This window comes from Pseudopodoces humilis, chromosome 1 (genome assembly GCF_049639895.1).
Source record: "Pseudopodoces humilis isolate 2021_Gansu_Grassland_sample_001 chromosome 1, ASM4963989v1, whole genome shotgun sequence".
Lineage (NCBI taxonomy): Eukaryota > Metazoa > Chordata > Aves > Passeriformes > Paridae > Pseudopodoces > Pseudopodoces humilis.
Window position 1 is genome coordinate 84,182,242 of NC_142200.1, and position 26,572 is coordinate 84,208,813.

General features: G+C 45.8%; 1 protein-coding gene across 1 annotated transcript; it reads right to left on the minus strand.

Annotated features, from left to right (window-relative positions):
• Window positions 1–20,273: 20,273 nt before the first annotated feature.
• FOXF2 (forkhead box F2) lies at window positions 20,274–26,012 on the minus strand. The gene is made up of 2 exons (XM_005526454.2): window positions 24,998–26,012; window positions 20,274–21,069 (listed from the first exon to the last, which is right to left on the minus strand). The coding sequence occupies exons 1-2, from the start codon at window positions 26,010–26,012 to the stop codon at window positions 20,903–20,905; spliced, it is 1,182 nt and encodes a 393-aa protein (XP_005526511.1). The 3' UTR covers window positions 20,274–20,902.
• Between the last annotated feature and the right edge of the window lie 560 nt (window positions 26,013–26,572).

The following is a 26,572-nucleotide window of genomic DNA, read 5'->3' on the forward strand; positions in this document are numbered from 1 at the left end:
GAAAAAGAAAAAAGAAAAAAAAGTTCTTGTATTTAAATGGAATTTCCTGTATTTCAGTTTGTGTCCATTTTCTCTTGTCCCATCCCTGGGTACCACTGAGAAGGATCTGGTTCCATCTTCCCTCCTCTCAGGTATTTATCCAGATTATTCCTCTGAGCCTTCTCTACTCTTGAATGTACAGTCACAGCTCTCCCAGCTTCTCCTCATATGAGAAATGCTCCAGTCCCTCACCATCTTTGTGGGTCCCTGACAAACTTGTTTCAGAATGTTCATGTCCTGGGCAGCCCAGTTCCAGACCCAGCACTGCATATGGGTCTCACCAGGGCTGAATAGAGGAGAAGGACCATACCCCTTGACTTGCCTGTAATGCTTTTCTTAGTGCAACCCAGGATGCTGTTGACCTTCTTTGCCTTGTAGGTTTCATTGCTGGTTCATGGGCAATTTGATGGCCACCAGGATCTCCTGGATCCTTTTCTGCAAAGCTGATATCCAGCTGGCCAGGCTCCAGCCTGTACTGGTTCATGGGCTCATTCTGCTCATATGCAGGACTTTGCAATTCCCTCTGCTGAACATCATGAGGCTCAGGTTGGACAATTTATGCAGCCTGTTGAGGTCCCTCTGAAAGGCACCACACCCACCTGGTGTGTCAGCCACCACTTTATATCATCGACTGAGTCACTTCACTGTAGAAGGTCATCACATCAGTCAGTCATGATTTTCCCTGCAAAAATCCACAGTGAAAACCCTCAGTCTTGTTTTCTGTGTGTTTGGAAATGATTTCCAGGATATTCTGCTTCATCATGTTCACAGGGATCACACTGAGACTGTAGTTCTCCAGGTCATCCTTATTGCCTCTCTGGAAGCTAGCAGTGACACTTTTATCCAGTCCTGAGGAACTTCCCCTGTTTCCACAACCTTCCAAATACTGTCAAGAGTGGCCTCAGTGTGCCACTGCACAGCACACGTGATCCCTCAGTGATGCCTCAGCACTCATGGCTGCAGCCCATCAGAGCCCATAGATTTGTGTGGATTCAATTCGCTTAAATATTGCCTAACTGGGTGCTCCTCCTGTGAGGGCAAATTTTTCTTGCTCCAGACTTCCATATCCCTGACTTATTCTTCCTCATTTGTAAGTAAGAGGTCTAAGAGAACGTCTCTCCTCATTAGTCCTTCAGCCACCTGTGTCAGGAATTCCTTTCTGACTTTATAGATTCATGACTCCCTGAACAGGGAAATTGATTTTCAGCACTTGTCTAAATTCACCATACTGGCAATAGGTAAAACGATGTCTACCAGTAAGCTAATCAGAATTCATGGGAGAACAAAGACAGTGAAACCTAGAATTCTACTTTTAAATTCATTCTTCTGGCTAGAACCACACTTCAAGGCTTCTGTTTCACAAAGCAGAATTAAAATTTTCTGTCTATTTCCAAGTTAATCGCAGTAACTAAATTTGAGCGAAGGAGTACACCAGTGACCATGAATTTAAAGAGAAATTCTCTTGAGAAAAGTAACTGATTTATGTCAAAGCAGACAGGTGTTGAACTTAATATGTTCAGAGCATGTATTTCAAGTTTGACAGGTGTATAAAGATGCCCTTATAAGACAGCTGAATGGTGTAATATTTGTACATGATTGCTTCTTTAGTGTTAAACTAGGAACTATCTAAATAAATTTGGGTGATTTTAATATAGTAGAAGAAGTCAGGGGAAATATTGCTCAAAGAAATTTATAGAATATACCACATAATTTGGGGTAAGAAAAATACTGGTAGCTGCCAAAGGTGGAAGCCCAGTGTCCCCAGCCCGTGTATGGAGGCAGTGGGGAGAGACAGGATCCCCCTTGGGAGAAACCAAATTTGGGTCTGGTCTGGGCAGCTCAGTAGTGCCATTTGGTTTCCTATATATGTGCATGATCACTCACATTGAACACAAGGTGAGATCCCCCCTAATCCTCAGTGCTTCCTTCTCCTCATCTGTTTTCCATAAGAAAGTAGTCAAGTCAAGGAGAAGTGAGAGCCCATTACAGCAGATGAGCAGCCTGGATGATAAGGGCAGTGGAAATGTGGGGTGCCCCTAGAACCAAGGTGCATTTCCTGCTGTGAAACTGCTTTGAGGACCCTCTCTCCTTACCACGCCAGTGTGGCAGCACAGATATTCAAACAGGGACAGCACCGCACACTGACCCCGTGGGAGCTCAGTTCTGCAAACCACAGTGCTTATTTCTGCCTGTCAATCTGGACTTAGGTGTCTAGGTGCAGTTTCTTTTTCTTCTGTGTGAAGATAAACAGTACTATTGACATTGGAAATTACTCTTGCCAAAGAGAGTTTGAACTTTAGGCAGCCAGGCTGGGGAGTACTGGTGTCGGCAATCCATCTGGAGTTGAATGATAGATGGGAACACAGTCAGGAAAGCACCCAGGTGCCCTGACACTGGGCCCAAGCCTCCTCCCCTCTGCAGCCACTGCGCTCCTTAAGGTATTTTATTACTTACGTCTTTCAGGACATGTGAAAAAGGCTTAAAATACACAAGACAAATTATCCAACATGATTCTCTGGAAAATGTTGTGTATCTTACATGCAGCCAAAGTGCAGAGCGTATGCCAGTTGTAACAGTAATCACTCATTTTCTGTTTTGACCTAGCTGAGAAATTACAGACTTGGAAAGGAGTGATTTGAATATAACAATCTTTGCTGTTTCAAGTGTTTTCTTTCTCTTTTACCCTTCTGGGAGCAGCATGTACTGTGTGAGTTTGTTCTCCACTTGTTCAGAACACATCCTATTTCATCTGGCCCAACTTTCCTAAGGCAGTTAATCTATTGGAGGTATATATCATATCTCACTTTCTGCCGCTCAAGCTCTGTCTCAAACATTCATTAAGACGCCAGAAGTGAAGCTGGTAAGGGTTAAACATTACAAGATCAGTGAATTGCAGAAGAATTTCTCACTGCTTCCAGGTCAAGTATTCACAGGTTGTTTTGTTTTGAGCTGTGGCTTCTAGACTTGGATCATGTCAACATACAGAGCGGGGCTGACACTGAGACATCAATTTAATAAATATTTACTTTTATATGTGTGTGTGAGTGCAGGTATGTGTGTGTGTGTGCAGGCTTGCGTGCCTATGTTCACTGAGCTCACATCCAACGTCCATCCTTAGAAGATGGATTTATCCCACTCCCTGACTTGCCCACAAGACAAGCCCAGGGCACATATTTACTAGCAAAAACACTTCGGAATGCATTTGTGGTTGTAGAGTGCATTTCATGGTATCCTGCTTTAAACTTGTAATAGTGCTACTATTTTTAACAGCAGAGTAGCTGCATCACTCAGCTGTTGGCACAATGAACTGAAATAGAAAATAATGCTCTTTACAATACAGTCTCCACTGATACAATAAGTTACATTAAAAACATTTCCTCACAGTTATTGTCTCCTTAGAAATTAAAATAAAACATTTGAAGGTTTTCATCCTTCCACTAGTTTGTTTTCAAAAATGTGTGAGCTAAAAAAGGAAGCTGAGAATTTTTTTATGATGGGAAAAAACATTCATATACCAGTGTGCAAGGATTAAAATGACATACAAAGGCATAGGCAATAAAAGACAGTTCCTTTCAAACATACATGAAAAAATAATAATTGAGACTTAAAAGCACATGTTGGAGTAGTGTATGTGGACACAACCAGTGTGCAATAGTATTTGTAATTTACGCTTCTTGAAGTAATCTTGTTTCTGAAGGCCCAAACAAATCACTTTAAAATGTCACAAACATTTGTCATAGTCGGGGTACTCTCAAGTTCATCAGATTTTTTGGATCGTGTAAGTTTCTCTTATATATGTATTGCAAATTTATTCTATTGCTCTTTATATTGATAGTTATATTCTAAATTTGAACTGCAGGGCCTAAACAAGATAGTGAAGCCAACAAGTGTTCTTTCATGTTTGGCGATGGCACAACTCTTTCTAGCACATATGCTGCCAGTTCTTTTGAACATTTCTGTATACAGCATTTTATTATTAATACTTTAGTATTTAGTATTTATAGACTTTATATTTAGTGTTTAGTATTTATAGACTTCAGCTGCCCTTGGATGAAGCCATGGCTTGCATGTGACTGACTTTTCAAATCTTATGAAAAGTCCTTGGATATTAAATTTATTTATTCATCTGTGGTATAACCCACTGATCTTCTGTACACATTTGTCTGCTGTGAAGTGTCCTTTCCTTTTAATCAGAGTTATATTCCACTTCTGCCCAGGGCCCCTCTGTGGTAGTCAGACCATGAGGTGTTTGCCAGTAGGAAGTCGGGAGCAGCCTCCAACACAGTTTTAACCTCATGGATAAAAATGAGGAAGGTTTCTCTTTCTGTGTTAGTGTTTCTTGGGCAACTGCTTTGTACCACCCACACTGTAAAGGTGATTGACTCTGATTCTCAGACTCATCACATAATTCATCCAGAGGCCATTCACTCTTTTATGTATGACACAATAATAAAATTTTCCCCTTGATTATGATACCTTAATCTAAAACAACCAGCTATCATTCACAATGGCCATAAGCACTTAAACCTATCCAAACCACAAAAAAAAAAAAAAAAAATTCTTCACTGTGATTTAGAAAGTTATTAATCTGGCGTAATAATGTGAAACTGGCAGACTATTTAGATAGAGCAAGCCTCACCTGAATTACTAGTTAAAATCTTTTCCTCCAGGGAAATGTGACCTACAGAAGTGTTTCGCATTATCCCAGGCAAAAGAACCATGCTGAAAAGATTAGAAACCATCTCATGCGCACATGCACACATATGCTCGCATGCACGCACACTCTCCCACCCCTAGCAGTACTGTGGGTAGCAGAAGGAGCAGTGCCCTTTCACAGACTCCTGCCTTGTGCTCAAAGGAAATGCAGCAGACATTTAAATATTTCCAAACCAAACAAGACATCCTGAAGGATTCTCCTCCTGTGGCCTCATTATCTGCTTACATCTGTGTTTTTAAAATCAAAAGAAAGGCTGAAGCAGAGACACCCTTGACAGGAGCAGAAAAGGGAAGTGGAGAAGCAATGAAAAAATGCTTAAGACCTTCACTCAAGCAGCCTTCACTTTTGAAGGACACCAGCTTTAAAATACTGTGGTTGGAAATTAAAATCATCACTTAAAAAAGCTTCTTTCTTTTCTAAGTCTTCACATCTAAATTTATAGATTTAAAATGTATAGGAAGACTGATCTTGCAAAAAGAGTGATGACCTCTTTGTAAGTACCTGATAATTCCTCTAGAGTTTAGGGGAAAATTCTTCCCTAAAGCTGCACCTTTGCATTTGCTTTCCCATAAGAAGATCTGAGGCAGCAGCTCTTCAGCCTGTATGACCCTGGGGCCTGAGGCTGACGTGATGAGCAAGCTGTTGACAAGAGCAATAGGCTGATGCAGACAAGACTTTTTTCAGTGAGTGCCAAATGTCATCAAAACCCCATCCAAGCCTGAGGAGGACCTGCCTTCACAGTGTCACCTCCTGTACCTAATCCTCCCTGGATTCTTTCTTTTGTTTTGAACATCGTTGAACCAAATAAAAATACAGCTTTCTCCATTCTCTCTGATGGTTTTGTGCATCTACTAATATGAAAGGGTAGTAGTCACTGAAAAACTCCCAATAATTTTTAGTGTGTGGGGAAGGAGCTGCAAGAGTGTTTGAGCACCTCATACTTACTGCCTGTAAACATTCAGCTTTGAGAAAAAAGGAATAATCAGTGAGGAATTTGGCTTCAAATTCAATGGCACGATACTGTGTGGTCAGGCTGCATTCTCCAAAGCCAGCTGAGTTGCCCTGGAGGAAGGGACTGTGCCTTGCTGCTGCAAAGTGTCTGGTAAGCATCTTCAGAATGTTTGGTCCAAAGATGTTTGCTCCAAAGATGTCACCTCACCTATAAAACAGGTTAGCCACAACTTGTGAGCTGGGCCAGCTGCAGTCACAGAGCCACCACCAGTGTCAGCCTGGGAAAGGGCTGAGGCTTGCGTGTGTGAGCCAGCCCCACTGTTCCTTCCTGCCAGTGATGGGAAGCTGTAATTTTGGGACTGGGTACAGGTCTTGCAGAGAAAGGGAACAGGGAACAGAAATAAAGAAAAGGTTTCAAATTTGCTGGCAGTGAGGTAGAGAAAGAAAAGAGAATAATCCTGAATCTCAGGATATAGAGAATAATCCTAATTCTCATCTCAAAGGAGATGAGAATTGAGAAAATGAGGAAAAGACCATCCTTGTTCTTTGTTCCAGATATACTCCTCCCATTGAATAAGTGCTGGTTTTTCACCTTGAGAATGTCAACCTGTCAAAAATTATTTTTATTTCTGAACATAAAAAGCATCTCTACCTTGGCAGGTTATATTACAACTGAGTGCTGTACAAGCTGGACCAAGCTCGCTGTTACTTTTTGTTGTGAATAACCTCCTGCCTTGCATCTGAATTACCCTGCCGCAAAGGAAAGGGCTGTTCCAGGCATGCCAAGAAGCAGGCAGGGTAAGGGCAAAGACAGAACCAAGGAGAAGGGCATATGTGGAGGCCCAGGGTCCTGTTACCAAAATACCTCAGCCCTGGAGGGGACGACACAAGAAAGGAGAGACACCCCTGTAGGCTAGGGTGAGGAAAACCTTATTCCCATAGACCTTTGCAGCCACCTTTTGGGTTTTGGTATTCTATTGGTTTGTAAAAATTGGCACACTCTTGTTCAGACTCCATTTACCATTCATGTACCTTTCCTAGAATGTTCTTCCTTCCCTTGACCCCCATTGGCTGTTTTGCTGCATTGCCCCACCCCTGTAATCCCATTGGTTCCCCCCAGTCTTTAGCCACACCTCCCTTGTCCCTATTGGACCTCGACCCTCAGACCCACCCTTTTGCCCCACATTTAACCCTGTGCCCTTAGTCCAATCCTTTGTTCTCGGCCCTGAACTCGTTCAAGGCTGTTCTGGTATCCTTTGGATAAGCAGTCTTTGGATATCCAAACGAGGACCCATCCCTTTATCATCAGTAATCTTTAGTGGTGCTCTCCAGGTGATGAGGAAGCAGGTCACTCTCACGGGCTCAGCGTAACAGGCATGCGAGTGGCCATGGGCACGAAGACTCTGCTCCTCTGGGCTGAAGAAAGCAAGGGTGAAATATGTCAGACTAATCAAATAAAAAGCACACAGAAGTTAGCCCAGGGGCAGAAACTGGCTCCTTGCTTCAGCACTGCTTGCCTTTCCCCTGCCTCTGCTACCAGCAGTCAAGTTGAATTCAAATCTTCTCCAAACTGGGTGCCTCAAGATACTGCAGATTCCAAAAGCCCTGGGAGTGATGAGTGACAAACAGCCTCCAATTTTAGGCTTCTGTTGTCGTGCTGAAGTGGCACATGGTTTCCCTAGCAAAGGCATCTTGGGTTCCCCAGATGAAAGCTGAGGTTTGTCCTGAGAGACGACACACAGTGTCCCAGTCCAACCACCCTGCTTTGCCAGTGCTCTTGTTGCCATGACACAAATCCTAATGGCAATCTGTCACACTTGAGTCTCTTTTGTTGACTGGGAATACAGGCTGTCCAAAGGCTACAGATGAGCATTTTTACAGCCTCAAACTAAACAGTGCATCTTTCCTACTAGGCGAGTTGCCATCACTGTGAAGTCCAGGATCTACTGGCTGCTGACATTTACATGAGAATTTATGGCTGTAATAAATTAAGCTTCAGATTTTCCTTATTTGGAATAATTTTGGAGTATCTTTTCTCCACATTTTTTTGGCAATGTAACACACTACTTTTTAAAGGACCAGGAAGATGTTAATGTTACCTTCACTGCATAAAGAGCTTGGATTTAAAGCTTTCCCAGAAAGGAGTTTTTGGACAATGCAATGTTATTTATTTACTTAAGCCATTTTATAATAATCTGGCAGTGTAAGCCAATGGTGAGGTCTCAAGCAACTTGGATTCTATAGTTTTTTTTAGTCTCTGTGCACAGGATGTACTTATTTCACTGATAAGACAAAAATAAGGCTTTTCTGAAGAATCTATATTCTTTCTCAGTGACTTTATCTCTGCAGACAGACTACAGGTATAAGGGAAACAGGAATACTGAGACAGCTATGACAGCTAAAGCTCTTCTTTAAAGGAATCCACAAATGTTATCCGTATGCAAGCTAAATGTATTTTCATGTGACAGCAAAAAACATTTTTAATAGGAGATGCCATATATTGAGATCTCCATGTCCCTCTGAGCATAGAAACCACGTGTGTTTCAATAAGGATCTGTAAGTAATTCAGGATTCAGTAAGCATCTACTATGCTTGTGGTAACCTCGACATGTCTTGGAGACAGGGAAATAAAACCTCCAAAGGGATGAGCAGCAAATGGCTTATCCAGGATAAATGAAAGATCATTTTCATCTCCATGCAGATTTGTCTTTCCCCCATCCCCTCTTGCATCTCCATTGTATGAATTTCTGTGGTTTCCTTCCATGAACTGAGTTTTCAGGGACTGGCAACTATTCCTCTCCTGCAGTGTATCAAACAAGACGGACTTCCCCTCCTGCAGGTTAGCCATTTTAGCTTCCCTCTTTCATTTGGAAAGTCCTTCCCAGGATCATCATTTTATCCACTCCTTCCAGCCTCCTCAGCTTCCCTCTGTCCTACCCTGCCCTTTGCATAATGCTTTCCTTTCTTTGGGTTTCCCATTCTCTTTCTCCATCAGAATTGTCCCGTTATGGACTTCATGGTTAGGTTCTTTCTCCCTTGAACTGAAATTGATGAGAGAGGCAGTTTTCTCTCATTTGGTCTTGGTTGTTTATTCTTTTCTTATCAGCATTGCAAGGTACAAGGAGCTATGTGCACTAAGATAGAAAGGTGTAAAATGGCTAACAAAGATCCTCTTCAAGGTCTTTTATATGTCCATTTACCCAATTAACAAATGCCAACTAAATTATTTTTCTCAGTGACCCAATGACCCAACACCTGTGTACTGCACTGCGGCATTCTTTATCCTATCACTTACTCTGACCACTTCTCTTTTGTCTTTTTCTGTATTCATACCTGTTTCCAGCCCATATCCTATATGTTTCCCCATCCATAGGCCAAAAATCTTTCTTTGTAGGCTAGCTTTTTTAAAAAAGCCATCCTCCTCCTGTAGTCATCCCTCTGGGCTTCCTTGTTTTCCAGACACATTATGGGTGATACATCTCCTCGGTGGTACCTCTCAGGACCAAATGGATGTCATGCTTTCCCCAGACCTATTTCCTGGGCAATTTTGGGTCTGCAAAATGTAGAACCACAAATGGAAAAGGAAAAAACCCTGTCAGCTGTGAAAGGCTTGTCCACATAAGCATGCTGCAGACCCAAATTATGGTAACATCCCATATCCATCTGCCAATATCAACATGGCCCCTCGATGGCCAGTGTGCCTGCTGCCCTCCCATGCCTCTGCAGCCTCTCCTTGGGCTCCCCTTCCCTGTGCTCTCTCTCATTTCAGATGGGGACCATCCCTTTCAGACTAGATCTCTGATTTCAAATCCCCTTGTCTCCTCATTTTGCTGAGCTGGTTTGGAAACTGGCTGGAACTTCCCCACTCTTGGGAGCTCTGTAACCAGACAATGCATCCAGTGACGCAGTTAGGCCCTTTTCAAAACAAAATAGGGTTTAAAAATCAACAGGAACACATTGCTTCGATAACTGGGTTAAAATAACAAAAGAAGGCCTGCACGCGTGAATATGACTTAAGCTTCATTCTTCCCTCCCAAATTTTGGGCAAGTTCCATGTCATCTTGGCACCTCCGTTCTTGGGCTGGGAGAGGCAGGACACAACTCTTCGTCTTTCTGTTGGAAATGGTGTTAGACTGGAATGTCTGTCAGCGCTGGGTCCAGATGGGGCTGGTGACGTGCCAGCTCATGGGCCAAACAGGCCAATGATGGGATGATCAGCTGCTTCCCAATGCCCTGGGTGTTGCTCACTGTTTCTGGAGGAACCTTAGAACCCCACTTATTTAATTACCTATGCATTTCCTCCTACACACCTCCTTTATTTTTCACAGTGACATATCTTATAATGCAATTTTCATTGTTTAATTCCTATGGGTTCTTTATTTTTGCTGGTTTTCTTTCTCATTCTCATCTCTTCGTACCGGATTCTCCAGATCACTGTTACTGCATTAGCGCGTGCATTCAGTAACAAAATACTGGTATCTGCAAGTATTTAGTGTTTCCAGTGCATTGGACAAGGTGATTTCACAAATGAAATTCTTATTGAAAATACTAGCTTATTATATTTATAGTACAATATCTGATCAGACTGTAAAATTCTCAAAAATTTTTAGCAGGTTTTTCCTTCAGTTAGGCTAAGTCTGCCCAACTAATCAGCCTAAACTAATAAAGCTTTTGCTTGTTTTCTTACTGTGCACTGGTGTCACTAATATGAGAAGTTTATCCATGGGCCTGAAAAGCACTGCATACACTCTGGGAATTGATCTTTCAATTTCATCTATATGTTTACAGCCTGATTTTTGTATCAAAAAATAAAAAAATCCCAACCAAACAAATAAAAACCCCCCAACCAAAATTCCACATCCCACATCCTTCTATTAAAGAACTTTGATAAGATCTTAATTAAGTGTTTATTAAAGAAAATAAGGCTGTCACATGATGAGAAGCCAGGAATTGAAAGCTATTTAAGAAATTGGAGGCAATAGACACGAAGAAATTACAAATTTTTGTCTCTAAAAAAATGTTGGCACAGAAGTGCCAAGGTCTAGTATGGTTTAATAAATATATTGGCAGTCGGGAGAGGGGAATGGGAGTAAGGAAGTGAAATTGATGAAGTTATTTATTTTTGTCAAAGCCCAGGGCTTCACTGGGGGCAGCATGTCAGTGAGACTTCAGCAAAGCAGGCAAAGGCCCAGTGCAATGGCAGATAGGGATAAATTGGTGGCACACGCGAAGTAAGATACAGTAGAGGAGAAGACAAAATATTCATGTCGTAGGGAGCACTCGATATGAGCTCTGGAAAAAGACTAGGGTCTTACTGAAGGCAGCTTGGCAGAAATTTCTGCTTCCTGTGGAGAGTGGTGGGGGCTACACAGAATCACACTGGAAGCCAGCGGTGCAATTTGTCTATTACTTGTTGTTCAGGATTTAGTGTCTTGGCCAGGATTTGCCTCCCTTAACCACAGAGCAGACATCTTCACCTGGACCTGTCATCTGAGCTCTTTTACAGCCGATGGAGAGAAGTGTGCATGCAGAAGTTGAGTCATGCTCTTCTAAAAAAGACGCCTCCAAGAGATCCCATTGCTCTTCCTCAGATGCCCATTTTGACTTTTTCTGTAAAAAGAGTTTTGTCAACTAGTATTAATATGTATCCTATAAAAAAATACAGTCTCTTGCCCAAGAAGTTTTCATTTTTTGTGATGTGGAAATTAAAGGTATCACAGTAAGAAGCTAGGGGCTAGGATATCTGAGCTGCCTCAGGAAAGGGACAAGGGCAGATGTGGTAAAATCACTCAAAAATACAAAAAATCTTAGTAAGATGAAGCAAGAGCTTCTGTCTTGGCATTTAAGACAAAATAAACACAGAAAAAAATGCACAGGAAAAAAAAGTGTCTTTAAAATACTAACTAGCAGCCTCTGGTATCCCCCAGCACAGGATGCTAGAGAGGCCAAGAGCTGAGATATGAGTGCAAATCTCACCCTAAGAGGGATTGCTGTGGATACATACTTACCTGCTGCAAAATTTCTTGCATCTCCTGAAGCACCTGGGGTGGAATAGGCTGAGCAGGTTGAAAGAATATCTTATATATGTGCAGAATTCACCTATGGGCTCAAAAAAGAAATCAATGCTGAGTTCAAGTGGAAGTTCTTAGAAAAATGCTAAGCGGATATCTTGGGAAATGAATGCCCTGGCAAAATTATGTGTGATGACTATCTTTTTAAAACAAGGAAGGACATTCAGGATGTAGATCACACCCTCCAGAAACACTTCACCATGAGCAAGCAGGGGATGTTAGACTGTTCATGTTTTTTTAAAGTCCACCAGTTTTCTGTTCCCCTTTCAAATACAAGTTCCTGCAGCACATGGGCTTTGTGACTGGACTGGCTACATTTTCTTAATGACATGAGTCCACCTGAAAGAACATGAGAGCATGTGCACTTCATGGACAGATGGGTTTTTTAATAGGCTTCTACCTACTGCCTGTGTCTGTAAGGACGTGAGAGAGTTGTCAGGTCCTCTTTCTGGTGGAAATAAGTGACCTTGTGAATGACAGCTGTGTGGGCAAGAGGCAAATTTATTAATGTCTCCACAGAGCAGACTATGCAGAACACATGCTATAAGTGGGGGCTTTCCCAGCTCTGGGGGGTCCTCTGTCTGCTCTCCCTGTGTTCAAGTGCCTCCTAAAGTGCTGAGCTTGGAACTTTTGCTAGCTGCATGTTTCTTTTTCTGTTTTTATTTTACTCTGCATTCAAAGGACTAAATAGTGAGAAAGGGCTCTGGCTGCTTCAAACAGCGTACAGGAAATGAACAAGCTGAATAGCATGTTTGCCAGCACATGGATCTTTTTGGCACACTTAGAGCCTATCTGGACTACGGATTTGTCTCATTTTTAGCCATTACTAGCCAACCATCAAAGGTTTTCCATATAGAAGGAGAGCCATGTTTTGTTGTGGTTCATGCTCCTGACTAATTAATATGTCCTGAAATGCCCCGAGATGGGATGGTCTGTTTCATATGACCATCTGTTTTCTGTTTCTCACCCTTGGAGTGTGGCTCCTTCCTGGGGACCCTGGGGGTACTTAAAGCCAGAAACAGCTATGGGCAGGTGGAAACTACTCAGATGTCTTTATTTCTGTACTTCTCTTAGATACATCCCTGAGGAGGCAGCCAACCCAACCAGTGGTGTTTGAAAAGGAGGACAGAGCTCTCCTGGAACAGACAAATGTCAGCTGCTTACAGTAGATGTTCTTCTACTCAATGAGAACATGGATTTTTGATCACATTTCCCTCTGAGACTGAAGGATGGGGCCAAGAAGGATCTAACCAAATACAGTACTGGCTGGTAGAAGACCAAGCCCTCTTCTGCTGGGCTTAATCCCATGTTGGTCCTTCTCTTGCTCTTGCCTACATCGCCTGTGGGTCTGATATGCTGAGTTGCTATGAGTCTGCCCTCATCTGTTCTGGCCATTTTCTCTTTTGACCCCTTCCTTTAGAAACAGAGTTAGAGGTAGTTTCCTTTTGCAGGTGGAACTTAAAGACTCAGAACTCAGAATCAGCAGGCTACAGTGAAAAAAAAAAAAAAAAGTTCTGGGAATCTGGGAAACAGTTACATATGGATGTCTTTTATTTTATTAAGAAGTATCATTAAACCCTGATCCTGTAGTAGGACTGCAGTACAAACAATTAATCAGTAACAACAAGGAGGAAATCAGTGAGGAAAAGTAGAGGGAATGTCAAGGGCTTGCAGAGGTCTGCATATATGATGTTATAATATTAGAACAGAAGCAGTAGTGTATCACCCAGTCATTCCTTGCCCCCATGGTTTTGGTAACAAAGGCCGTTGTCTGAAGTAGGATGGGAGCAATGTTTGTGTCCCAGGATTGAAATAAAGCTCATTTGGCAGACATAGAAATCTTCTGGGGTAATCAACAGGCATGGAAAGGTGAAAGTGGACAGCAAAAGGTTAGACTCTTGCTACTGTCACCACCTTCCTGGATATTCGCCTCTGCTACCATCACAAACACACTGACATTAAGTGCCACACAGGCATAAAGTGTTCCAGCTGAGACCCATCCTTATCCTCATTATGGTCTTGCTGAAGGCAAGCACAGAGTTGTGGTCATTTCCTCTCTTGGGCGCTGGGTCATTCACTGTCTGGAGGCTGCAAATGTGCCAGTTGCACTTCCCAGGATGTTGGCAGGGCTGAGCATGTGCCATCATCTCTGAGAAAGCCTGAAATGGCACATATCCAGGGATAAAGTAGTCTGCTGAAATTCAGACTGTTGGTTGCTTTCCATGGAAGGAATAATGCTTTTAGAAAATAAATTTGAAGAACTACCATCTCTTCATGTCTCTCCATACTGCCTACTGCTGGAAGCTCGAGCAAGGCTGGACTGCTTCACATGTGCCTGTGTCTAAGACAGGCTTCACCAAACAGTTTCTACTGCTTTATTGACAGAGCCTCTGATCCTGCTGAGCATCTTGGCTGAGTCCTGCACTCTGGTTGTGCTTGTTCAGATTTAAGTTGGACACTTTCAATGGGTAGTTGAGCCAGAATCCTCCTACCCCCTGCTCCTCTGCTGCCCTGAAACAAGCTTATGTTTGTTTGCTAGAGGTCACTTATCTTGAGCTATCACTTTTTTCCTATCCACTCCTCCTTGCTGCCTCACACTAAGCAAAACCAATATACTGATGTATTGAAGTGTTCCCACTTTCCAGTGCAGCTTTGTTTCTGCTTCAGAAAGGAAAAGGGGGTACACTGCAATGAAAGCAGGATTTAGTGCATGATATGAGGAGTAGACTTTGATAACTATTTTTAAGGGACCTAATAATTCTGCCTTTCATTATGACATAGTAGATCTTCCCATTGTGGCTGCAGATGTTACTCCCATTCTTGAACCTTTTTTATCGATGATTATCCCAACTTGATAACATTCACATGGCTCCCTGAAATCTTCACCCTCTCTGTTATGGTTCTGCCTGTTATGTCACCTGGAATCAAAGTACACTCCCACAGTGCTATTCTCATGTTCCTTTTCCACTCTGGTGAACAACTCTGCTTTTCCTTCAATAATGGCTGAGAGGCCATCTGGCATTAAGAGACCACGTGCCGAAACACAAGTGGGAAAACCCGAAAGCATTTCTGTGTTCTGCAATTTTAATTTATCTTTAATTTGTTGAATTTGTTTGTCTTTAATGTTGGAGGCTCTTTATTGCCTTTCTAAAGAAGAGTGAATCCTCTTGCTGACTCTAGTCTTCACTGCATCTTCCCCCTCCCACTTGTTCATATTCTCTCCAGCACAAAGGATGAGAAGCACCATCCTGTAACCAAATAACTTTCTCTAAGCCACCAGAAAATGCTCTGCAAGCCACCAGTGGTCAACAAATCTCTGGCAAGGAAATATCCAGATTTAAAAAAAAAATTAAAAAAATAAAATCATTCAAGAGGGCCCAAGGCCTGATTTTAAGATCTTGATTCCATGAGTAAGATTGTCCAGAAACTTATAGCACTGATCACGCTTCAGATACAGTTTATAACATTCAACTGTTTCACAGGGAAAAGCTGCCTCCCTTTAACACAAGGATTCCTGGTCACAGACACTGCCTTGTTTAGTTTCAATCAGCTTTGGGGAGGTGATAGCACTTTAAAGTTGGTTGTATTGGTGCAGCTTGCAGCTGTACATGTCTAAACGAGGGATTACAGTAATGGAGTGTCTGTAAACACCAGTTATGCAGTTTGAACTAAATCACACTTTTCATCATATCAGAAAATTGTTGTGCATGAGACACCGTCTCAAAGAATAATTTTAAACTAGTTAGAGAGATTTTTCATCAAGTAAAATGTGTTTGGTGTATGTTAATCGGGACAGGTATAAACCAATCCAAAGAGGATCTCTGAAAATGAGATAAGATTGTGTACATAAGGGATTTCAGTAGCTCAACTAAATCAGTTATAAAACTTCTAATTTAAACTAATGCTACCTATATTTGGACAGTAAGAATTAATGGGCTGCAACTCTACTGCAAGGAAAATGTTCCCAGTGAGGATCCCGTCCAAGAAATCCCGTTCCTCAAAAGCAGCACAGTCTTTTTGAATTACTCTAAAAACATCAAATTACCTGTGAACTCAGTGGTACTTTGCACACCACCACAAATTCATTTTGCAATGCTTAAAATAATCGATGTAATGCAGTTAGCATTTCCCCATAATCTCCTAAATAAATCTAAATCCACTGTTAAAATATCTCTAATTTCCAGCTGCAGTTTGGTAGCAGTGTCCCAACATATTTTAAGACCTCCTCCTCCTCCCTGCATATTTCTTTTTAGAAAAGACCAGTGGAGAAGCCAATAGATTTCTATAAATCACTGCTGGATGAAAACAAGCATAAAAAGGAGGCTTGAAGTTGTTTAATATTACAGATGTTTTGGAGCTCTATTCAGTAGTTGGCAAGTCCCATGAAGCTGCTCTGAATTCTTTATAATCTAGACACAAAGATCATTGAACTCTGAAAGAACCTCTGGGCTTTTATTCAAAAATATGTTGGCTTCTATTTACCTCTTTCTTCATTTATATCTATCAAATGGCTCAATATATAAATAAAGCCCGGGTGTTCTTATTAGCTAAGGCAGTATTTCATGCAGATTAATGCCAGCAGGTTTTGTAAAATACATCTCTATTCAAAGCTGGAGTATGTTTTGAATTAATTTTCATCCTGTATATGAATCAGGTATATTCTACTCCTTTTCTTATACAGACCTCAGCTGCAGCACATAGGAGGAACCTGTAGTGTTTAATTCTAGTCCCATCATCCTTCTTCAGCAAAGCACTTTTAACTCTAAGCGTCTCCATAATCCCATTGACTTTAATGGGAGTACTCACGTGCTCAGGTATATTAAAATTATAATTGGAAACAGCACCTTGCTTTCTCGGGGCCTAAGTGACATACCTAGCATTTTATTGAACAGTCTTATTTAAATATTACCTCATGTATATGTTATGAGCAAATCTTTCTAGTTCAATAAAATCAGGCTTATTGTTATTGAGTTAAAAAAAAAAAATCTTTACTTTCTTTTGCCTCCAAAGCAGGCTAAAACTCTCACACTAAACTGAAAATATTGTGTTGGCTAAAGGTATTTTGCCAGCTGAACCAAAACACAGCAAGAAGTTCATCTGCTGTTGGTCTTAATAGAATAATGGGCAAGAAGATTTAATGGGATTGATAAACTTACTGTTTTAAAGAATGCTTTGGTCCACTACCAGCTAGAAACTCGACATCCCACATATGATATCTCAGCATTTGGCTAATTTTGCCAAAGTTAAAATGACTGCTCAAATGATCCCAGCTTTCAAGTGGTTGAGTGGGGTTTTTTTTCTGTGTAATATAAACACCCTCACAAGCAAAATCCCTCCACTGAGGCAGTAAGACTGTGATGAAACTAGAGAATGGAGAAAATATATATGTAAGATTATAGCGGATCACACGCAAACTGAGGCGCTCCAGCGTGATTTCATTCCCATCCCACGGAGACTCTGCCTAGCGCGTTCTAATAATGGAAATGTTTGGATTAGTCTGTGTTCAATCCATTTACCTCAGCACCTCACCAAATGTGAGCTATGCCATCAGTCTAGATGACTAACTATTTGTAATTTAGTTGTAGCTTTCTTGTAGCTGTGGCGCTCTGGGGTCATTAGGGAGGCACGGTTTGCATTACTAATGCATTAGACCGACTGGTCTGGTTGGAAAAGCTCGTGTAGCTTTCTGGATACACAAGCTGTCCACTAGGATAGATCAGAAGTGAACCTAGAAGTTCTCTGCTCCCATCCTCCTTTGAGCCCACCTGAAAGGACAAAGTCACTGTGAGGGCTGAAGTCTTGGGCAGAAAGTCAGTGACTTTATTTTTCAGACGTGGCAGAGGTGTGAGACTGTTGTTGGGCGCTACTTGGGTTGTAACGCTGCTAAAGGGGGAAAAAAGTATCACTTAGGCCTCTTAGAATCGAAATACAGGGAACAAAGCAGTCAGGGACATGTTAGCAGGCAAAGATTTAAGAGCAAAAGAGGAAGAGAATGTACTGTTGTGGAAGAAAAGAGCAGTAACTGAGAGCTGCAGAGACACAGACCTTCCCGTGTTTTATACCTACCGGTGCTCACTTTAGCATAGCAGCTACAGGTTTCCCTACAGACCAACTAGCAAATGCATGCTCAGTTTTGGGTCTGCCTTCCTGGACTCTTTCACAAAGCTGAGACTGAATATACGCATCTAGATTTGGGGTTTTATTCTCTCATGCTAGAAATTTCAGCTTTCTCTGACACTTTAAGTCCCCACAAGTCTCAGAGATGAGTAGTGCGTCACTGCTGCTGTGATCAGAAGTCCCAGTGTGCTGGATCTCTGATGGAGAATTTCTTTTTCTGAAATGTGAAGTATTTGGGTATGTTCAGTGGCTGCTAACAAATGTTAAAAGATGCAGGGAATTTTTAACTGTATGGCTAAAATGTAAATACCTTGTCCTCACAGTGGCATAGCTCTTGGTCATGACTCTCACTGGCTCTGTGGCCACTGGAGTTCTTTAGACTAAACAAGGGCTGAATTCCTAGGGTAGAAGGTACGGCAATAAAATCAAATATCAAAACAAAATCAGATCAAATTAACTTAAAAACCTGTCTGCTTTTTTCCTCCCTGTCATTTAAGTCACCCTTAAATTCAGAAGAAAGAGTTTCAGCTCGTTTTACTGGCAGCACCCAGAAACATACTGATGTCTAAATAGAGTACTGCTTCTGAAACGTCCTTTGTTTGAGATGGGAACGATGGGAACTTTAACGGGAAAGAGAACCTTAATAGTCTTAAATCACCAGGGCAGAACACAGAAGTCCAAAACCGAAGGATGCCCTAGCAAGTCCTTCCCCTTTCTTAGGAGACCAGCCACTGGGAGCATTACCCACATCTTCTGGTATATAACAGCACTCAGAAGGTTGGGGAGAAAATAATATCAGTTTAAAAAAAATTGGCTGTGACAACATTTTGCGAAGCTGCGGAGCTGTGGAGCTGCGGGGGCCGAGCGCTGTGCGGGCCGTGGCCGCTGGAGGGCGCTGGCGCCCCGCGCCCGGCCGCCGGCAGGGAAAGGCAGTTTTTTTCTCTTTGAGGTCCTGTCATTCCTGTGTAAACAAGTTACGTTCAAGTGTTTAGGATATAAATTACGACCATGCAGGCTTGCCTCGGAAAGAATGTAAACACAGCACTGTGGTCGGAGCAAACTCTGAAACTGACTTTATAATTTATCACAGGCCCTGAGAAGCTCAGGGAAGAAAAGGGCATGTCTGAGCATAAATATGTATTTTAAAGATGAAGAGTTTTATCTCTATGTATAATTACATAGATACAATTTATATGTGTGTGTGTGTGTGTGTGTGTGCGCTGTCGTGCACGCATATATATATATGTGTGTGTATAAATATATATATATATATATACACACACATATATATATATGTGTGCACACATGCACAGAGCATTTTGCTGAAACTCCCTCCCCTTTTTTAGCCCTCGGGCGCGGGGCCGGGCAGACTCGGGTGTCGGTGCGCGTTGAGGTGCGGGGACATCTGTGTCCCCATCCGACGGGACGGGCTGTATGGGGGGTGGTGGCCGTGCCGAGCTGCCCCCGGGTCGGGCCGGGCCCTGCGGGGTGGGTTGGGAGTGCATCCCCCGGCCCTGGGGCTGGCTCAGCCCTGGGCTCTGCAGGATGCACAGACGAGCAGCTCCTGGCGCCCGGCTCCGACTCTTGGCCGCTCGCCATCCACGGGGCACGGCGGCACCGTGGGGACAGGGATCGCTTTGCTTGGGATGCTTCGGGGGCCCTTTTTTGTTTTCTTTTGTACTTTTTTTTTTTCTTTTTCCCCCCTCCGGCCCGGTTCGCTGTCCACATCTTTGTCGGTGCTTGCCCCAGACCTTATCAAGCCACGGTTTTATCGCAGCCCCCCGTGACGTGCCCTCTCGGGCGCCTGCCCCCACACCTGGCAAAGTCCCGTCGGGCACTCTGGGGCTCCGAGGGCTCTATGGGGAAAGGAAGGGACACCCAAACGTATCCCTAAAGAGCGGGGAGGGCGTTTCAGACCTGGAGGCGCCCTCCAAGAAAGGATCAGTCCCGAGCCTCCCGCTTTTGTGTCCTCTATCTACCTCGGTTATTCCAAAGTCTATCCAGCAGCGGTGGGAAGCAGGGTGGGAAGTGGGTGACGGCGGGAGGTGCAGCCCAGAGAGCACGGCACTGGCCTCCTCGGGTCAATCTCTTGCTCCCCTCCTCCGCCTACAGAGACTGGAGGATGTGGGGTTGCATCTTTAACCCTCTCGGCTGCTGGGGTGCAAGAGTTTTCTCAGAAGGAGCCAAGGGAAAATAAGTGCCTGTTCAGTGATAGTCGTTATATACATTTTATTGGAAAAAAAATTTTTACAACAAAATATTTTGGCAAACTGTAGAAAGTATACATAAGTGCAAATATATTCTCCTTTTAAAGCAATAGTGTGTGAGTATACACGAGATTTATTTAAAATAATTTTTTAAAAATATTGTGGTAGAAAACAATTTTTGTAAAAATAAAAAACAAAACATCGTATTGCTGCAATACTGGAAAAAAAAAATGAACTTTTCTTACAGTCTATACACAAAAGGGCTAAACAATACTGTTTTAATAATATCAATTGGTCGGTGCTGAAGTCCATACAAAGTGTCCTTGGTGGGGCTCGGGGAGAGAACACAATAAAAAAATACATTTCCCGCTAACGCAGTAACAGAAGGGGGAGTCCTCGTAGGTGCGGAGACATTTACTTTTCTTATACAAAGACACTTTGTCGTATAAAAATATGTCGAATTGTTCCCTTTCCCAAAGCTCGGTTCTTTAGGAGATCACAAAAAGGCGGTTTATGATTAAGGTGGTCAGACTTGGCATAAGGACACTTACGTCCCCCCTAACCCAAAACATCACGCAAGGCATTTTTCTTTTATTAAGACCTTTGGAGCATTAAATCGGCTGCACGTGTCCTTCGGGGGGTGGAGTGGGACCGAAAACACTGCTTCCTTAGGCAAATTTGCTAAGTGACTCGTGTACTATCAATGCTATCAGAGTGCACATTATATTTAATCTGCGTGGGTCCGTCTACACCTCGGCTCTGTTCAGTGACACCTCATTGTCTCTGTTGGGGCGCTGTCCTCACATCACGCAGGGCTTGATGTCTTGACAGACGCTTTGGTGGTGGTGATGGTGGTAGTAAGATCCACTAGCGGACGGGTGAAATGAAGAAATGCCATTAAAATTGAGGACAAAATCTTTCCTGTCACACACCGGGGAGGGATGATGCTGGTAGCGAGGCAGTCCCACTGCAAGAGAAGGAAATAACAAGAGCTGCTCAGAAGTCGGAGAGCTTTACCCGGGTGGAGCAATCCTTCCTCCATCACCCTCAGGGTGGAGAGGCTGCCTGTGCAGAGCTGGCACACCGCTCCCTTACCCCCGAGCTCGGCTCCCCCTGCAAGGTTTGGTAACTCCACTTTGGCTTTCCTGGCAGAGCACTTGGACGCTCCCCCAGGGGCAGAGCCTGACCCGCTGCAGAGAGACCGGAGGTTCCATTCCCCGAGCGAGGAGGGGAAGTGGATTCTCCGGAGCCCCACATCGCCTGCAGCTCGGCTCGGAGGTGCTCCCGTGCTCGTACGAGCCCCCGAGCCTGCTCTGCGGGGATGTTCTAGACTACAGAGCCGTGTGGCACGCAGGCTGAGGAGAGGAAGGCATGCGGAGGTGGATGCCCACGGACACGTGCCCGACCGCATCCCGAGCTCGCGGACATCTCTGAGCATCCCTCCTGCGTGGGCACACACACACTGCTGTCTGTCCCCCCTCTGCCTGGGTACTCAGCAGCGTGGAGGGGTGGTTCAGCCTCGGCGTGGGGGGTAGATGGGGGAGCGTGTGTTTTTTGAGTGTGTATGTGAGAGAAAGAGGAGACGATGCCACTTGCGTGTTTCCCTGCGTGCACCACAGACATTTGAACCCGATTCCCATCTCTCCTCGCTCTTCCCGCTGCCCACCCCGTTCCTGGGAGGACTTTGCTTCTGACTTGAGCGGCTGCAGGTTGAATTCCAGTCAGGATCCATTTGTGTGTTGATACAGTATGTATTTATTTATGTGTGTGTGTGTGTAAGAGCGTTCACGCCTTTTCGCGCGTGTGCTTTCATAAACATAAGATACACCCTACGGTTCATATACAACAACAAGCCAAGTACATCCGTGGCACCGGCATGTAAATGACCTTGCAAATTCCCATTGTAATTTCCCAGAGCCTAAGGCAGCCTTTCGGGGGCCGCGTGGGAGACCTCACCCCACCCCCAACACCGAGCCGTAGGACTGTGCTGGGATCTTTGGTCTGGCAGAATTCCTATTGAATCCGGCGGGGAGGGGAGCATTGCCCGAGCAAGGCCCGCAGGGTAGAGCGAGAGAGGGTTTTGGTTTGGCGTGTGGATGTCAAACTCGGCTAGCGGGATCCTGTCAAGTATGACCGAGGGTCAAGGGGAAAAAAAAAAAGACCAAAAAAAAAAACCAAAAAAAAAAACCAGCCAGGAGAAAAAAAAAAAAAAAAAAACCAGCAAACGAAAGTTCAGGAGAGTGAGGGTGTAGGGGAGTTAAAAAAGGAAAGGGAAAAACAGGAGGGAAACGTCCCCGGTTTTCCTCAGGATGGCGAAGCCGAACCCTTTGGCGGCGTCGGCCGGCGGCGCGCACAGCCCGTTCTCCCCCGGCATTGTCCCCTCCTTCACCCCGCAGAGCTCACTTTATAAAAGTGATTATTTCGCTGGATTTCCTCGGCTTTCTAATAACCCTGCTGGTATGCTCACCATAAACTGGGGCACTTTATTACAATCCTGATTCAATCATTTAGCAGGATTTAATAGTCTGAGAAAAAAATCCGGCTCCCCCCGCCCCCCCAGCTTCAAAATCCTTTTAGCAGAACCAAGCCTCCTGTTTCCAATTTTTACCACTCTTATTCTTGGGTCTGATGTAAAATCACGGTTTTAAGTCCTCCCTGACGCTGTCACGGGTAGAGAATTACTGACCGATCAACAGCGATTGGCACTGAATTTGCTTTGCATTTAACTAAGAGAAAGGGAAAGGCAAATTTCACTTGCTACTGTTTTTTGAGGGGACAAAGATTATTGCTGTGTACAAGTATAAATAAAGGATTTCGGATCCTTTTCCCCCATCTCCTTTCACTCTTCTGAAATACTTATGCCACAGAGATTTTACATATCATGCACAAATAAGGATTGGATCCACTAAAGAAAAAAAAAAAAAAAGAAAAAAGAAAAAAGAATAAAAGATTTGGTTTGATTTCTCGTTCAGTTAATCAAGGACTGGGTATGGCTTACACTAAAATCTTGGGCCCAGATACTGAAGCTGTAGAAAATAAGTGGAGAAAACCCGTTTTGCAAAGTGATGGCATTAAATCTGAGCTGCTGGAAACGGACGCTCGTGGTCGGCATTAAGACAGCGTCCATCGGTCCGTATGCGTCTGTATCCGTCCTTGGACAGAAACAAGTGGGATTTAAACCTCCTTAGCCTCGGACACCTCACTGGAGCTCCGGGACGACCAGAACCCTTGTTCTCTCTCCCTCTGCATTTTGTTTTGTAGAGGTATTCTTGGGCTGTTTCTGGATGAAAATTTCTCTTCCAGGAATTAGCTTTCTTACCTCAAGTGTCTGGCAGGAGGAGGAGGCAGCTGCCTCCCAGCCCCGCTCCCCGGGCCAGTCCCACTCCCGCACCACGCGTGGCCCCATGGGCCCTGCGTGGCGGACTGTGAGTCCTCAAATAGTAAAACAAACAGAGAGAAAGAAGATCCAAAGAAAAGAAAAAGAAAATAAAACAAAAATCCAAGCAAAAACAACAAACCAAAGCAGAAATTCCTAACGGAGAAGGTACGTAGTTCGGCTGGGGATGCCCTTGTGAACCCGCCGGCCTCTCGCCCCGGCTCTAAAAAGCACGTGGAAGGACGCCTATAGCTCCGAAAAGTTGGTTTAAATCTCAGCAGCAGAGCCCTGTGAGCACAGAGGAGCCCAGCTGGGGACGCATCACGTCCGCTCTGTCCCCTGCTCCGAAACGCCGATAAGACGGCGGCCCGCTTTGCAGCCGCCTCTCCCCAGAAAGCACATCAGGGCTGTTTAAGGGTTTGGGACTTTTGTTTTTAAGGGAGGAAAGTTTGCAACAGCTTGTTCTCCCCTGACAGCCCACGTCCCTTCTGCGGTGATGACAATGCGACTTGCAGGGCGGCTGCTCTCCCCACGGCGACAGGGGGCTGGGGGGAGGCCGGGGCAGGCTGCGGGGCTCGCAGAAGGACAGGAGAATGATTGACAGGCGCCCACGGAGAGGGAGGGAGGGGACCCAGAGCTGAGGGTCGTCTGTATTTGTTACTTGTTGAAATTCCCATAAAATTGAACAAGACCCCGCTCTCATAGGGGTTAAGTCAGGCTAAAATCCTCTTCGGTGTGGTCCAGCCCAGACTGTCTTTGTTTGCTTAACCTCTGGGACCCACGTTTAAAAGGGCTATTTGGAAAAATTCCCCGTAAGAGCCCAACATCTTTTACCCATTTTTGTGCTCGGATTTTTCTGAGCAGACATTGTCTGTAATCACCGGCCGGGGAGGGGGTGAGGGGGTGGCAGACAGCGACCAGAAAACTCTTTCCCTCCGGTTGCAGAAATATACTCGTTCCGCTTTAATCTTTCTAGCATTTTTTTAGATAATCGGGTGGTATTGTGTTAGAGGCTTTTTATTTTCATTTAAATTCCCTTTTCCCCCCCCCCCGCCCCGGTATGGTTTAGAGGATAATACTTGACGCCTTTATTTGATCACTCCTGCGGCGCGTCTCCGCGGAGCGCGGTTTACCGAGGCGGCGGCGATGCCCGGCGGCGCTCCCCGCCAAATGAAGCCGCAGCACGGGGCGGAGAGGCCAACCCGGCACCGGGAGGGGGACGTGCGAACCGGACGGAGCCGGGAAGAAGCCGGGCTATCCTCGGAGTGCTCCTTCTGGGCGCTGGGCAAGCAGGAGAGCTGATCGCAGCCGTGCCCGCAGCCGCCCCCCTCAAACAGCCCCCCGTCCCGAAACAGAACAGCTCCAACCCACGCGTGCTTTTTTCCCCTCTCGCAGACAATGCACCTCTTTTTTTCCGATACCGTGGTGGTCCGGGGTTCCCCGGAAACCTCTGTCGCCGGCGAAAACCCCCTCCGGCGCCGCGCTCCCCTCCGCCCCCGCCGCCCCTCCGCGCCCCTACCTGAGAGGTCGTCGCGGGGGCTCTGGTGCAGGTATCCCTGCTCCAGGGAATAGGAGGGCACGCTGGAGTGGATGCCGGAGGAGGCGGCGTTGGCGGCGGGGAGGCCCTGCTGCTTTATGTAGGGCGAGGCCCCCGAGGCTGTCCAGTGAGCCGAAGGGCTCGTGTAGGGAGAGTGGCACTCGATGGCGCTCGCCATGGCCGGCGACGAGGGAACGGGGCTGCTGCTGCTGTCGGGGCCGTAGTCCCCGTTGGCAGTCACCGGGCAGCTGGCCATGTAGGTCGAGCCGGGGTTGGGAGACATGTGTGGGACGTGGTGGCCGCCGCTGAGTCCCTCGTAGCCGCTGGCCATGGCGTTGGGCATCATGTCGAGGTTGTAGCCATTGGAGTGGCAGGCGAGGGAAGCGGGGGGCGCCTGGAAATCGAAGCCCTGCGGGAGGATGGAGGCGCCGAAGCCCAGCCCGTTCATCATGCGGTACATGGGCTTCAGCGCCTGGCATTTCCTCCTGAAGCCGCGGGGCCGCCGTCGGAAGGAGCCCTCCTCGAACATGAACTCGCTGGCCGGGTCGATGGTCCAGTAGTGGCCCTTGCCCGGGCGGCCCAGGCCCTTGGGCAGCTTGATGAAGCACTCGTTGAGAGAGAGGTTGTGGCGCACGGAGTTCTTCCAGCCCTGATAGGAGCCGCGAAAGAAGGGGAAGCGGGCCTGCAGGAACTGGTAGATCTCGCTGAGGGTTAGGCGCTTGGAGGGCGAGCTCTGGATGGCCATGACGATGAGGGCGATGTAGGAGTAGGGGGGCTTCTCGGGCCGCCGCAGACCCGAGCTGGCCTTCTTGCTCTTGGAGGACGCGGCCGCCGCCGCCGAGGAGGAGGAGGAGGAGGTGGAGGTGGAGGAAGAGGAGGTGGAGGTCTCCAGGGCGGAGGAGGGCGGCCGGCTCATCTGGAGAGCTCCGGGAGCCGGGCTGCAGGAGCGGAGAGGGACGGGGGGCTCCAGCCGCTGCTGCCCGCTCTCGGTGGTCATCTGGCGGAGGGAGGGGAATGGGGCAGGGTGGGGTGAGGCTGGGAGGGAAGGGGGGGAGCCGGGCGGGGTGGGTACCGGGGCGGGGGGTGCCCTGAAGGGGGAGAGCGGGGGGGCGGTGGGAGCCGCTGTCCTCCGGGCACCTCCTCAGCGCGGCGGGCGGCGGTGGGGCGGCGGCAGCGCCCTGCGCATCCCTCCCCACGGTCCCTTGCGCAATGGCTCCTCTGCTTTCCGCCGGAGCCAGGCACTGGGCGGGATGGACCGGGCCAGCCCCAGCCCCGGCCCCGGCCCTGGTCCGGCCCCCTCCCTCCCTGCGCCGCGCCGCCCGCCGAGGCTCCGCTCAGCGCCGCTCCGCTTCCTCCTCTGCCCCCCACCTGGGGACCATCCCGCTGCCTAATCCGGCAAGGAGAGGAAGCAAAAGAGCCTGCCCCCAGCCCCCCAATCTCTTCCGCACTATTACTCTTTCATATGTCCTTTTTTTTTTTTTTTTTTTTCCCGTAAAAGGCGCAGCGCGATCGCCTATCAGTTCCTTCAATCTTGCTATTATTTTTTTCCCTTTCCCC

What these genes read in the sequence shown, in the direction of transcription:
- FOXF2 (XM_005526454.2), bottom strand. Translation starts at nt 26,012, where the DNA reads ATGACCACCGAGAGCGGGCAGCAGCGGCTGGAGCCCCCCGTCCCTCTC. An exon ending in CCCCCGCGACGACCTCTCAG is followed by an intron (nt 21,070 to 24,997) that starts GTAGGGGCGCGG and finishes CTTCTCTTGCAG; the next exon opens with TGGGACTGCCTCGCTACCAG.